This window comes from Desmodus rotundus, chromosome 6 (genome assembly GCF_022682495.2).
Source record: "Desmodus rotundus isolate HL8 chromosome 6, HLdesRot8A.1, whole genome shotgun sequence".
Lineage (NCBI taxonomy): Eukaryota > Metazoa > Chordata > Mammalia > Chiroptera > Phyllostomidae > Desmodus > Desmodus rotundus.
The window spans coordinates 115,834,669-115,849,211 of NC_071392.1; the positions used below are offsets into that span (position 1 = coordinate 115,834,669).

Consider the following 14,543-nt stretch of genomic DNA (forward strand, 5'->3'; position numbering starts at 1 on the left):
TCCAGGACTGGCCAGAACAGAAGGCAGGGGTAGCCCTGGGGTCAGCACTCAAGGGGCCTGCTTGTGTCGTGGCCCTGGCGCCGCCCTTGGGAACCCCTTTTCTGCAAAGGTGGGGTCAGGACAAGGTCAGGGAAAGGCCTGGAGAAAGATATTTACTTTCTTTAAAGAGCAGATAGAAAGAGTAGCTGGGGCCAGGGCACAGGCATTTGGTCTCTCAGCATGTGTGTGTGTGTGTGTGTGTGTGTGCGTGAGAGAGAGAGAGAGAGAGAGAGAGAGATGGAGAGAGAGAGAGAGAGAATGAAGAGGACAGGAAGGAAAATGGAGGAAAGGGAAAGAAAGGCAGACAGGAAAAAGTAAAGTGAGAAAGAAGAAAAGGGACAGGGGGCAGGAAGAAAGGACGAAGGAGAGGGAAATATATGTAAGAAATACAGGAAATAAAGGAGAAAAAAAGGTAGCTTGACATAGAAAAAGGAGAGGGGGGATGGGGGGAAAAGAAGGATAAAAGGAAAGAAGAAAAGCTACAGCAGCAGCTGGAGAGCGGAAGGGTGAGGAAAGCAACCGGCGGGCTCGCTGGAGGGCGGTCGCGGGGGCAGGTCAGAGGGGGCAGGTCAGGCCTGTGGTGGGCGGGGCCTCACATCCAGCTTGCGGTCCATCTTCCTGTCTTTGCGCAGGCGCCGGTCCCTCCGGCCCTTCTTCTGGCTGGGGTTTCTCTCTGCAGTGAGGGCACAGGGCGTAGTTTCTGAGGCCATTTGGGCCCTGGGAGGCCCCTCAGTCCTGAAAGATGAGGGTGTCTCCCACTCCCTCCAGACAGCAGGGTCCAGAGTAATATTTGGGTGCTGACCTGGCAAACACTCCTGTTATCTAGGATAACTTACCCCAGACTGAACACTTCTATCCATTCCTTAGGGGGCGAGGAGGGCTGCTAAACTAACTTGCTGAGGGCCTCCCTAGGCCTGGAGATTCACATGGGGCCCCCCCAGGACTTAGCGTGGCCTCCAGGGGGTGCCCATGACCCTCCCACGTACACTCCATGGTTTACAGGGATCTTGGCCGGAGACAACACATTTTACCCAGGACTCCACAGAAACCTCCCCTCCCACCTCTGGGCCCCAGGTCTGCCCCTTGAAAATAATGACAATCAAAACAACAACAACAATAACAGGAGCATTTAGCTAGTGGCGCCACGTGGCAGCGTGCTTCAAACGCCGTCTGTCTGTTAAGCTCGTGCCAGCTGTGGGAGGCAGGCCCTAGGACAGGCGTCTCGGCATCTGTACCGCACCCAGTTCCCTCTGCGGGAGGGCTGGGCTTGGGTGCAAACCCCAGACCTAACTCAGAACCTTGACCCCACTGTGCCCCGCCTGCTGTGGAGCTGGGGTGAGTCTCTGACACAAGCATCCGATGAGTCCCATCTCTCAGATGAGATGCCTGAGACCCACGAGGGCCTCACTTGCTCAGTGGCGCAGCCTGGGCTGCAGCTCCTGGTGTCATTTTCAAGTGGTTCCCAGCTCACCTGGAGGAAAAGACCAAATCCGCTTCCTGGCTGTCCCTCCTTCCCTCCTCCTAGTTCACTTGGCCTAAGGTGCTGGCCTCCTCGCTGTTCCAGCAACCCAGCCAGTCCTCACCAGCTCCACACCTGCCACTGTCTGTACCTACACCTGAAGGCTCCTCCCAGCTGTTGTTCACCATTATTATGATCAATCAACAGGTAGGAAGACAGAGAGGCATGGGTGGGAGAGCAAGGCCGGGCCCCTTGGTTTTGGTTCGCAGAGTGTCTCCATACCCAGGCCATTTTCATATACTGTTTGGTCCCCACACTTCTCTGGAGGGAGCTGTGCACCCACGTAAACATGAAGAAACTGAGGCTCAGGGAGTCGCCTCCCAAGGTCACTCAGCAAGGGATGAAACAGCTGGGAGAGGCGAGGGAAGGCGATTTGATTTCTTGAGCGTCGTCTGTGTGCCTGTGTCCCCAGGAGATGGGGCTGCTCCCTCCTCAGGCAGATTCAGGGTCCTGACCAGGCTGCCCACTTCTGGTGCTCCCTATGCCCACTCCTGAGCCCTCCGGGGGCACTGAAGCTAGGCCCCCACTCTAAGCTCTAGGCCACAGGTGGGACAGCATCTGGGGACAGGGTGAGGGGCTGCCTGATGGCCCTTGCTGGCTTTGAAGGTGAGAGGAGGGGTGAGCAGCTGTGGGTCTCCACCTCTTCCCTGCACCTGCCTGGTGCCTGCCCATCCGCCCACCACCTACCCACCTGGCCTCCCATCCACTCATCCAACAAAAGTTAACTGAGCACCTACTCTGTGCCAGGGCCTGTCCCGGGCACTTGAGAGGCAGCCGTGAACAGGGCAGACAAACAGCTGGCCCTGACAGGGGATCACGGACACGGAACAAACACGAGAACAGTGCCATCACTGCGGGGAGACACAGGTGCTGTGGCGTGGCCTCTCTGAGCCGGCACCTGGGCGATGCAAGGAGCCCACAGTAGGGTTGTTGTAAAGACTAAAGGAGTGATATTTACAAAACACTCACAGTGCCCAACACACGGTCAGTGCCTATGAATGTTTGCAGCAGCGGCTGCTGCTGTCATCATCATCATCCTCATCCTCATCCTCATCATCGTGTGGGGGAAGAGCTTTCCTCTTTCCAGCCCTCACATCAGCCACCAGCTGTCAGATGCCACGAGAGGCGTGGTCACAGTAACGAGTGCTACAGACTGCCTGTCTGGGTGCTTCTCTGGCCTGGGGCTCTCAGTTTCTCTGGTCCCAGCTGCCCACTGCGACTCCCAAAGGCCCCGTTTCTGTTATCTGCACTCCCGACCCAGACACCACAAGTCCTTCTGAACCCAGGGGTGTCTCTGGGTTCAACTCCCGGCTCCACCTCAGCCGAGATGTGTGCCCAGGGAACACGTCCTCAAGCACGACTTTAGATTCCTCTTTGCACACAGACCTGTGTTCGAATTCCAGGTCCGTGCCTCCCCAGCTGTGTGAGCCTTGGGCAAATGACTTAACCTCTCTGGGCCTCCATCTCCTCATCCGTACAGTGGAAATAGTAACAATACCTCCCTCATAGCATCATTGTACAGATTAAATGGCTTAATGAGTATAAAGAATTAGCATGGTGCCCGGCACATAGTAGGTGCGCAGTTAACGTTAGCTAATTCCGTATTATTACTACTCACCATTCCATCCTGCCTACCATACTCTGCAGCCCCTCTTTTTTACATCGGTGGTCCTTAAGAGCCCCCAGGGGATAACTTGGATGTCTGTGTGGTGATCTTAATTGTGACAAAGAAGGGGTTCCCAGAGGCATTCAGCAGACAGGGATCAGGGGTGCCATGTGGGACAGTCCCTCACAAAGAAGAACCATCCCTACCCCATCCAGCTGAGAAATCTGCTTGCTCAGAGCCGAGCTCCACCTTGCGTGGGAATGCCAAGGGTGTCTGAGCACTCGCCCCATTCGCTGACTGGTCCAGGTCTGCCAGCCCGGTGTCGGTCAAGAGGTCAGGCAGTTTTGTTGACTTTATTAAGGGCCGGTCCCCATTAGGGAAACTGCATCTCACAAACCTGCACTTGGACCCTGACCTTGGCCATCGCCCTTGCCAGACTGCAGCTCACTGTGCATTCTCTGCTCTCTGGTGTGCTGGGCCTGCACACAGCCACAATGAAGTTTCTTTTGTTTCTTTTATATTGTGGTGAGAGCACTATGACGTTTTTTAATGACCTGTGCAAGTGGGTAACATTACCCGTGAATTTTCTTTCAGAGCAGGAAAGACAGTGTTTCAAAATCCTTGTGATTAAAAGTCATGTGGTCAGTCTGAAAGTGCTGAGAACCCCTGATATAAGGGACAAGCTCGATCTTCCTAACGGTCTGGGGCTGACCCAGCAAGGAACACCCTCCTTTGAAAGGACACTGGGAAGGCAGTGCTTAAACCACATGAAGTGACAGCTAATAGACTTTCAGGCAGCCTTATGCGTGCTCTTTGTGAGACCAGTGTCCCGAGGCCACTCCCAGTAACCCCTGGGCCCTTCCCAAGGTGGCCCTGCATGCCTGGCCTGGGGCTCACCTCCTGGGCAAGGCCTCCGGATGGGACACTTCCTGGACTCGGACAGCACCTGGCAGGTTGCTGCTTCCTCCTGCCCGGTGCGGCCGGCCTCTCGTACCCGGGTCTCCAGACCCCAGGCCGAGCCGCAGGTCTTCCCGTTGTGTGTGCAGGGGCTCCAGCTCCCCCAGGGGCTCGGCTCACACTCCTCTGTGGGGTGGAGGGAAAGACAGACGGACAGACAGATGGAGTCAGCTGGGAGGGAGTGTCCTTCAGATCCAAGGGCAGGGTCTGAGGGGTTCAGTTTCCTTGCTGGCCTCTCTACAATGCAAGGGACTCAGGCTGTACCAGGGGCAGAGGGGAGACATTTAAATCGCTACTTATGAGAGCCTGGGATGAGGGCTATTCGAAAGCATGCACAGGCTGTTGTCGGCTGGTGTTAAAGGGGAAGGCTTCCCGGAGGAGGTGACACAGAAGCTAAGGGAAGACAGAGTAGTTTGCTGCTGCGTGGAGACAGAAGGGAGCACACCCCAGGCAGGCAGGCACAGCCCTGGGGCCTGGAAACCCGTGTTTGAGGGACAGAGTGGGGGCGGAGTGAGGGTCTGGGAAGGTGGGGACAGGAGAAGAGACCAGAAGGTTGGCTGAATGGCCCTCAGGGCCAGGACATGGGCTTTGAACTTGACCATGTGTCACTGATCAGCTGTAGAAGGCAGAATCTACGCAGTGCTGTTGTGAGGAAAAATGAGGTATGGACGTTAAAGTTCTTAGTAGGGAGTAATTTAAAAAAATATGTAAGTATGTATATTCTTTCACATTTGATGCTTTTACAGGTCCCTGAGAGACAGCAGAGGATGGGGGAGCCATTAACATCCCCATTTGGCAGATTATGACATCAAGGCTTAGAGCAGGGGAGGGGCTGGGGACGGGCTGGTTTAGGGAACAGAGAAGGGGCTTACGCAACACAACACAGCAGGTTTAAGATCCCATAGGGTCCAGAACTGGGTCTCCAGGCCTTAGCACAATATCCTTCTGCTAGATGTTTTCATTTGACAAGCAGAGACTGAGCCCTACTGCGTGCCAGGTGCTGTGCTGGGTGCTCAGGTGCGGCCGGAACAAGGCACAGCTGGGTCTGCTTCCCGAGTTCACTGTCCGGAGAGGTCAGGCTGGAGTGCAGGATGCTCATGCAGTAATGGGAGAAGCACAGGCAGCTGTGGGAGCCCAGAGGCAGTGCAGGTCCCAGCCTGGGGGACTGGGAAGGCTTCCTGGAGGAGGAGACTCCTGACCTAAGTCTTGAAGTGGGGGTGGGGAGGTTAGCCAGGTTCGGGGAGGGGCAGGAAAAAGAAGTGCCCCAGGCGGAAGGAATAACCCCTTCAAAGTCTCCTGGAGGACTTGGTCTTGACACTGGCCTAGAATGGGAGGAGCTAGAGTATAAGCTCAAATGAAGAGAAAAAATAATGGGATAGAGAGGCTGGCAGATGGGGGCCAGATTGCGCAGGGCCTGGGAAGGCTCTCCCTGAGGACAGTGGGAGCCACTGACGGGCCTTGAGCCAAAGAGAAACTGGATCATATTGTCGTTTTGAAGTAATCCCTCCGGCTGCTCGGATGAGAGCCAGCATGGGCTGGAGGCACTGAGACCTGAGGCAGGTAGACAGGCGGGAGGCTGCGGCCAGGGTCCCAGCGATGGGCAGAATGTGGGGAGAAAGAGATGTGAAGGGGCAGAATAGGGAGAGGGGGTGGGTAGGGACAGGGTGGGTTTGGGAGCTATATTCTGGTTCACCCCCCCAACACACACACACACACTGTTCTTGAGCCACCTGACACCCATATTTATTCTGTGTGTCTCTTTTGTGTCCTCAGCAAAATGTTACAGTCACAAGGGCAGAGGCTTTGTCTGTTTCATTCACTAATATGTCCCCAGCCCCTCAGAAAGTGCCTGGCACATAGCAGATGCTCTAGCAAATATTTCTTGGCAAACGAATGAGCAGGTTGGATTGGATGTAGGATGAAAGAGGAGAGTCATGAAGGATGCTCCTAAGTCCAGCATGGCCAGCACGGGCCATGGAGCTGGTGGCTATGGAGGGAAGAAGCACTGGGCTGGGGATGGGGAGGGAGGGAAGGAGACTGCAGGTGAGGGTGTGGGCTGATGCTCGAGGGGAGGCACGCGGAGGGGGATAGTGAGTTAGGAGCCACCAGCTGTTGGGATGGCTGTGAACGTGAGCCCAGAGGGAGCGCGCGGGCAGAGACACGAGATTCAGGTGAGGACGTGGGTGAGAACAGCTTTCTGTAAGGACCGGGCGCAGAGGAGCTCCGACAGGAGCCTGAAAAGGAGTAGTGGGGGAAGCGAGCAGGGGTAATGAGTACAGCTGATGTGACTCGTAACAATGACATGTACCGAGCACTTCCTGCACACCAGTCCCTGTACTAAGAACTTCAGGTTTTATTAATTAATTTAATCCTCATGACAACCCTCCCCCATGAAGTAGGTTCCATGTTCCCTGGTAATTTTTTTTTTAATGTTTGGAGAAACTGAGGGACAGGGAGCCTAAGTAACTTGCTTGAGGTCACTAATGTTAGAGCTAGGGTTTAAACGCAGGTCTGTCTTGTTGCAAAATCAGTGCTCTTCTGTACTCAGCTGCCTCCCTTGGTGGTCACAGTGATGCCCACGTCTGTAGTGACGGTAACCGTAACGATGGTTTTAGCATACGGAAGGATTCCTAGGTATACCTGGCGTGGTGGTGTTGGGCCTGCCGTCCTCGTGAATTCTACCATGATTTCTTCCAGGTCTCCCAACACCCTCACCAGCTCCTGCCCTAGGGAGGGAGGGGAAAGGACAAGGGACGCCACTCACCCTGGCACTCCCATGTACTCTGCCGGGCCGCAGTGCCCAGTGGGCAGGTGGGCAGACACTTTCCCTTGTACAGGTAAAACCGCCTCTTGCACTGGATGCAGAAGTCCTGGCTGAAGCAGCTCTCACACGTGGCCCCACATCCTGTAACAGACCCAGGACCACCCCTGGTGAGGACAGGGCTGCCCGGGAATAGGGCGTTCTGGGACTGCCCGAGGTGGGAGGGCCTCTGAGCAGCCCCAGGCCCTGTAGCACTGGGGTCAGGATTCAGTGTCTCCTTTGAAGCCCACACTTGCCCAAGGTCAAACTGGGTTGCCTTCAAGGAGAACTCCCCCCTATCTCATTTAAACTGAGGCCCAGCAGGGACAGGGAACCTGTTCAGGTAGCATAGTTATTTGTATTTAAAGCTGAGGCTCAGAAAGGGCAAGTGACTTGCCGAAAGTCACACAGCAAATCTGCGCTAGGAGGGAGGAATCCCTGCTTCATTTCCATCAGAGCTCAGAGATGGTCATGATTTGTTGCAAGTCCCAGCAAAAATCAGAGTTGGAGTTGGGGCTCCTTTTCTCATTTGAGCTCGGCTCAGAAGGGTGATAGTCCCAAGTCCACACAGCAAACTAGGGGAGAGGTGAAGTTTCCCTGCTTACGCCAGAGAAGGCATTGACTGTCCTCGGCCTTTAGAGCCAGCCAGAAACCCAGCAAGATCTGCGTCTGGATTCAGGCATTCACCCACTTCCCCTGTGGCTGTGTCAGGGTAAGAGTTGGGACATGGGCCAGAGGTGCCCAGGAGCCCAGCACTAGCACAGGACAAGGGAAGAGCCACGTACTTTTGCACCTGTTGACTTCCTGGCCACGGACGCCGAAATAGCCGGGGGGACAGTCATGCACACACTTGCCGTACTGGCGGATACCTTCTCGGCGGATGAACAGGAAGAGCCTCTGCTGGCAGGTGGAGCAGCCATTCTCCTCTGAGCAGATGACGCAGCCTGTGCAGTTGCCCCCCAGACCAGTGCCCACTGCCAGCCAGACCAGGGTGGAGGGTGGGGGAAAGGGAGAGAGAGATGGTCAACCCATATGTGTGAGCAAGTCAGATTGTTACACTGGGATATTAACTGATCACATAGCCCCTAGACAAATGACTACATTTCCCAGCTTCCCTTGCAACTAGGAAAGGTCATGTGACCCAAAGCAGCCCTTCCGACTCTGGGAACCCCACATATCTGCCAATGCTGTTGCTTACATTTGGGATCCCTGACTGACCCAGCTGACTCATGTGGGCGTAACTGATGCCTCGGGAAGAGAAATTGCCACAGGCAGTGGAGTAAAAGTTTGTGTGTTTCCAAAGCTGTAGACCTGGCAGGACCTGCAGCCAGAGAGAAAGTGTGATGTTGTAAGAGGGATTTCCAGGGCCACTGAGAGGACATCGACCGAGAAGTGAACAGAGCCCAGGCTTCCCACCCCATTGGCCAAGATCTTAAGTTCTGATGACACTAAGGGCTGGCAAGGATGAAAGGAAACTTCCATCCTGACAGGAGTGTAAACTTTGGAGAAAAATCTAGCAGAATCTAGTAATAAATTTGAGGATGTGCTTCTGTTACAAAACCTAGAGAAGTGGTTCTCAAACTCTAGCAGGCACCAGCACCTCCAGGAGGGCTTGTTACAATGCAGATCACTGGGCCCTGCCCTGGAGGGTCCAATTCTGTAAGTCTGAGGTGGGGCCTGAGAACCTGCATTTCTACGGATACCCAGGTGATGCTAATGCTGCTGGTCCAGGAACACACTCTCAAAACCAGTGACTCATGTGTGTGCACAAAGAGACGTGTACAACGATGCTTATTGCAATGTTAACAATTGGAAAAATCCAATAACCATCTATCAAAACAGGTAAACACACTGTGGTACAGTCATATACCACAGCTGCGAACCACACACATGGCCCAGCCACGGCAAGTGGTGGAGGGAGAGTTACTGTTGTCCTCATGGCTACATCTCAGAGAGGTGCTGAGAGCAGAAAAGCAAGTTGTACAATGAATCGAACAGCAAGAAGCCACTTGTATGAAGTTCAAAAATCTGCAAGAGTATTTTGTAACATTATATATACATTTGTATTAAGAGTAAAAGACATAAGGGACTGATAAACACTAAATTCAGGATTGAACATCTCTGAGGTGAGAAGTGGGGAAAGAAGTTGGGGAAGAAAACCAGGGACTTCACTCATATATGTAATATTTAATATCTTAAAAGCTAAACCAAATATGACAATGGCAAGATTTGGTACAAGTGGCTGCCCAGTACACAAATCTTCATCATATTATTTTTTATTCTTGACTGTAGGTTGGAAATGTTTCATCATAAAGTATATATTTTTTTAAAAAGAGTTTAGACTCCATTGTGTCCTGGGGGTGGGGGTGGGGGTGGGGTGAAGAACTACGTTCTTTCTGCTCTTCCTCCTCCCAGCTCTCAAGCTCTGGCCCATCCTGAAGCTGAGATCTCCAGCAGGGGAAGACTACAGAAATCCTGAGAGCAGTGGAGACCCTCACCCCTGAGCACTATCAGCACAGCCCTGAGCTGGCCGTCCCCAAGTCCATTCACCCTCCCCTCCTCAGCAAAGGAACCCTGATTTTTAGTAGAATTGATGTCTGGCAAGAATAAAGACTACATTTCCCAGGCTTCTTTGCAGCTGGGTGTGGTCATGCATCTAAGCTGTGGCCAATGGACTTTAAGTGGGAGTGTCCTGTGCCACACCAAGGAAATGCCCTTCAAAGGAAGGGCAGGGCTATTCTCTTCCCCTTCTTCCTTCTACCTGCAAGGCTGAGGACTAGGTAGCTGGGACCACGGCAGGTGACAGAGGGACCTGACAGAGAGACGTGATGGCACAGCCATACCAACCCAGGACTGTCTATCTCAGATGCTTTTATAGGGGAGGGAGGAAGGTGTTGTTTCTCCTGTTTAGGCCACTGGGCCTTTCTGACATACTGAGGACTACATGACAATGACTGATGATGTCGTCTTCATTCTCGAAGGTGGGCACAGAGTGATGGCAGCGGAGACCAGAGCGCCTCTCCTCAGTGCCTCAGCATGGTGTAAGCCCCCCTGACCTGAGATACCACCCCACCAACAAAGGGCAAAGGGACCCTCGATTGGCTTGAAGTGATCTCTGTCATTTGGCAGGAAAGGAGTTCAGATTAGAAATTAGGTTCAGTTACAGAAAAACAAATGGTCTTTCCTGCAAACTGAGTTTGCGGACTGAGATTCGTCTCTGACAGGGGTGTTGTCGCCCACTTTGCAGCCGAGAAAACAGAGGCATAGAGAGGTGAAACGGTGTGCCCGGGTTCCGCAGAATCGGCTGGGGCAGGGACTAGGCCAGCAGGCCCCGCACTGCCCCTTGGAGCACTCGCTTCGGGCCCGCAGTGTGCGGGCAGAGCCTGGGGCCCCGGGGCGAACCACACAGAGCCCTGCCTTTACCGGACCTCATGGGAGAACTGAAGCCTGCAGAAGTGGCTGACAGCGACGCCGCTGGGGACAAAGCGAAACTCTAAACAAGCACTGTCGCTCAGAAAAGCTTGGGAATCACTCGGCGGAACCCCTGCAGTTTCAGTGAGGACCCCGAGGCCAGAGGGGTGGGACCTTCCCCAAAGTCAGGCAGCCAAGAGCAAGGAAGCCCCAACTGGAGCTACAGCATTGACATTTGAAGTGCTATTTCCACATTCTGCAGACAAACGTACCCGACAAGGACCCTTCGCTTGACCTCAGACAGTGTCAGAGTGTGTGTGTACGTGCGTGCATATGTGTTCAAGAGCACACCACGGATCTCAGCTAGCATCTTTCAACCCCAGGTCTTTGAAGAGTCGTGGTTCTGCCTCGGTCCTGGCGGTTGGCTAGGGTGCCCTCTAGTGCCTCTATAGTGTAATGGCACCTCTGACTTCCAAGTTTTGATAGTCTCACCCTAGGATTCCTCACATCTCTATGACCAGTTAAAAACAGCAACGCTCTTTTCCTCCATCCCCAAGGTCACGAATGTGGAGAGCCGAGTACCGATTTTATAGATAATAAGTGATGACAACTAGAGTTTGTATAATGCTGCTTTAGAAATATCCAAACTTGATGGTTCTTAAATTTGACTGCGTAAGAATTCCCAGGGAGGCTTGTAAAGTGTTTGGTGTGGACCCAGGAAGGTACATTTTAGCAAGTCCAAAGTAAATGTAATAGGCATTTTTGAAGTGTCGTTCTTGTCACAATCCCTTTTCCCTGAGAACTGGCCCCGGCAGCCACCTTTGTGCTGCATGAGCCTGTGCTGGGGGCAGGAGGAGGGGTGTTGGGGCGGTGGGGGGGCGGCGGCCCAGGAGGGATACGACTGAACGCGGGACCAACCCCTGTGCAGGCTGGGCCAATAGGCTGCGTGTCTCGAGAACTCTGACTCTGGATTGGCAGACCATGCTCTGGGCCGGCCTCCTGACCTACGAACAGGAGCAGGAGGGCAGGGTGGCCTATTCTGCTGCATGTGTGTGACAGGATTTGGTGGGCACTGGCATCTGTGGCCCCTCTCTTTGCTAACAGAGGCCCCATCCCTCTGCACTCCCTGAGTCTGGGGTTACGTGGAGCCATTTCCGCCCAGATGCGCTAACCCCGGCTTGGCCGACAGAGCGTCAGGTCCCCTCGACTACAAGGTGGATTCCGACATAGGCATGTATCTCAGCAAGAGCTGGTCTTAGGATTTATTTTTTTGAGTCAATGAGTGTGTGTGTGTGTGTGTTCTTTTCCACTCTATTGGATTTGGGGGGATGCAGACCAGAGCTGGTGGGCACCAGAAGAGGGGAGGGTGTCCCGAGAATGGAGGCCACAGAGCAGCAGCAGAGCCACGAGATTGTGCACCTCGATTTACCCCTGGGGGTGGGGGTGGGGTCCATAAATTCTCTTCTTTTCTCAGGCTACTTTGAGTTAGGGTTTCTGTCACTTTCAACCAACAGACTCCTGACCCATACAGACGCAGAGAGAGAAAATGAAACAAATCAGAGGCAGAGAGAGAACAGCAGTGGGAAACTTCATGCGCCCCAAAAGACTGAGTTCCTGACCATCTTCCGCACTCAGGTTCCAGTCCCCCCGTGGCTCGGCTCACCCCATAGACCCAACAGATTGCGGTGGAGCAGCTGTGTTTCAGCGAGGACAAGGGGCCTGCAGCCCCACCACCGCGGCATCCCAAGGGGCTCTGGGTTCTCGGGAGCACACTTTGAAAGCCCCTGGTCCTTCTACACCTCCTCTGGATCCCGGCCTTCATCGCTGCCTGCTCCCAGCTCAGATGCATGTTTCTAAACGAAAGCATTGGAATTCTAAGGGCAACCTCCTGGAGTTTTCTCGGGGCACCAGAGGGGATGGCGCCAATTGTGATTTCCCTTAACAACTGTCTGCCATAATCAAGGCCACCCTTCCCCAGCCAAAATGCCAGTTGAACCAAAAAACGTGGCCCTGTGTTACTCCAGCAGCTGGCAGGGGATGGCAAGGGACTGGAAATGACATATGAGTCACTTTGCCTTTATGGCTACCCAGGGGTTGAGTTAAAACTTGCTCAGGCTGGGCAATTTACAAAGGGATAGAGGCTTAAAACAACTCTCAATGCATACATTAGCCCAGGAATGAATGATTCATTCATTCAGTGCATCCATCCATCCATCCATCCATCTATCCATCCATCCAACAAGTAGTTACTGAGCCCCTACTCTGTGTCAGATCCAGGGGGCAGCAGTGTGACCAGGGGCAAAGGACTTTAACTTTCTGAGCCTCAGTTATTCTAGCTGTTAAAAGGGGTGATAATGCTTACCTTAGAGGGCTTTGGGGATTAAAGGAGACAGTGCATGGAAAACTTTTAGCTTATAGCCTTGCACACAGCAGACCCTTGATAAATTGGAGCTATCATTATTATATTGAAGCAGATGACATGTTTTCTGCCTTCAAACATCTAAGGGCATGCGTTATGGTGCCCAGGTTCAAATCCAGGCTCCCCCACTCACTGAGTGACTTTGAACAAGTGCCCTAATCTCTGTGGGCCTCATTTTCCTCGTCTGTAAAACTGTGGCAGCAATTCCTACCCTCATGGGCCTTGTTATGAGGTGTGTGCAAATGAACCAGCAAGTGCCTGGCACACAGTAGGTGCTTCTGCATAAGTGTGAGTTCCTTTTCTGCTCCCGCCCTGCCATGACACATGGTGGGATTGTAAGCCCACATTCGGACCCTCCTCCCCTTTCACAGTTATTTCAAAGAGAAGCCAGAGACATCGGCAGACAGCAGCTACCAACTACCATCTCCAGGCAGATGGTCCGTCATCCTCGGGATGGTGAAGATCTCAGGGCAGAGACACGAGGGGGAACTTATCTCTTGTGTGAAAGGCAGGTCATCCTTTCTGCTGGGATCTGGGAATGACCTGCGCTCTTCAATTGACTGTTCCCACCCTTGGGGCGACCCACATCCCGGATGCCAGGAGCCGATGGCTCAACATTTGCAAGCAATCTCTGTATTTTTTCCATTTGGGGGTTCGGAGTAGATTTAGGGTCACCTCTGCAGTGCCATGCCTCCCACCCACCTTTACTGTGAGAGCTCTCTTTGAGGGAGGTCAAAGGCACAGGGTGACATCCAAGATTGAAAAGTATACGTTCTCCCAGTCAGGTTCATCTCCTCGGCAGCCCACAGCGAGCCTGTCGCCGAAAAAGCCTCAATGCCCAAGTGAAGGACGTCGGCCCCACACTTGAAAACAAAACAAAACAAAAAACAGCTCCCACCCAATAATTTGGATAGATTGCCAGCATTTAAAAAAAATCAAATTTCATATAAAAAGTCGGAGTTTGGGCTTCTCTGGAAAAAGTCAGAACATCTGCCAACAGCGGGCCTGCATTCCTGCAAGGCAAGAACTGGCCGGAGTTACACAGACGGGCGTGTGCGCTGCAGTTTGCTGCAGTCCCCACTGCTCCCTATTGTCCCGGACACCGAGGGCAAGGAGGGCTGCTAGGTATTATCATCCTCGAGCTGCTGTTTCTCGTACACCCACTTCAGTCCCTTGAGTTAGAAGACCACGGAGAACAGGGTTTGTCACACCAGGGCATGCGTCAGGCTCACCTGGAGAGCTTGTTAACACAGAGACAGCTGCCCCCCCCTCCTCCCCCAGGGACATACTTTAAGAGTAGAGAAGGGTTAAGGGTCAGACTGCTTGGGTTCAAATCCCAGCTCTGCCCCTTATCCTTGCCCATGTGACCTTGAACTAGTCCCTTAACCTCTTTGTGCTTCAGTTGCCCCCTCTATAAAACAAGAATCCTATTGGCTGACCCAGCAGATACGCTGTGGGGACCTGAGGGAGCCTGACACTTACGAGGGTCCCAGCAGTATTACTGCTGCCACCTGCTGTGTCCCTGTGGGTGTTCGCAAATCTGGACTTGCTTTGGCAGCCAGCACAGAACTTTTTATTTTGATGTCCGCATTTTGGGGATAGAGTTTCTTCATAATTGGGGTGTGCCCAGAGAAGTGTGTCTTGCATGAGAACAGCATGTGTCACTGTGGACCGAGGATTTAACACAGCTGTCCTGAAGGACCCCCTGGGGGATGAGAAGGATGGGGAAAGAGAGACACCACTGCCTCCTGCCCCCAGGTCATGCAACCTGGGGAGGGACAGGCCTGCTCTG

General features: G+C 53.4%; 1 protein-coding gene across 1 annotated transcript in view; it reads right to left on the reverse strand.

The window, feature by feature from the left end:
* Positions 1-608: 608 nt before the first annotated feature.
* RSPO4 (R-spondin 4) overlaps positions 609-14,543 on the reverse strand; it is a 32,562-nt gene continuing 18,627 nt past the window's right edge. Inside the window, exons 2-5 of the mRNA XM_053927407.1 lie at positions 7,707-7,895; positions 6,886-7,026; positions 4,062-4,247; positions 609-712 (exon numbers count right to left, since the gene is read on the reverse strand). Of these exons, the coding sequence (XP_053783382.1) occupies positions 609-712; positions 4,062-4,247; positions 6,886-7,026; positions 7,707-7,895 (620 nt within the window). The remainder of the gene's footprint in view (positions 713-4,061; positions 4,248-6,885; positions 7,027-7,706; positions 7,896-14,543) is intronic.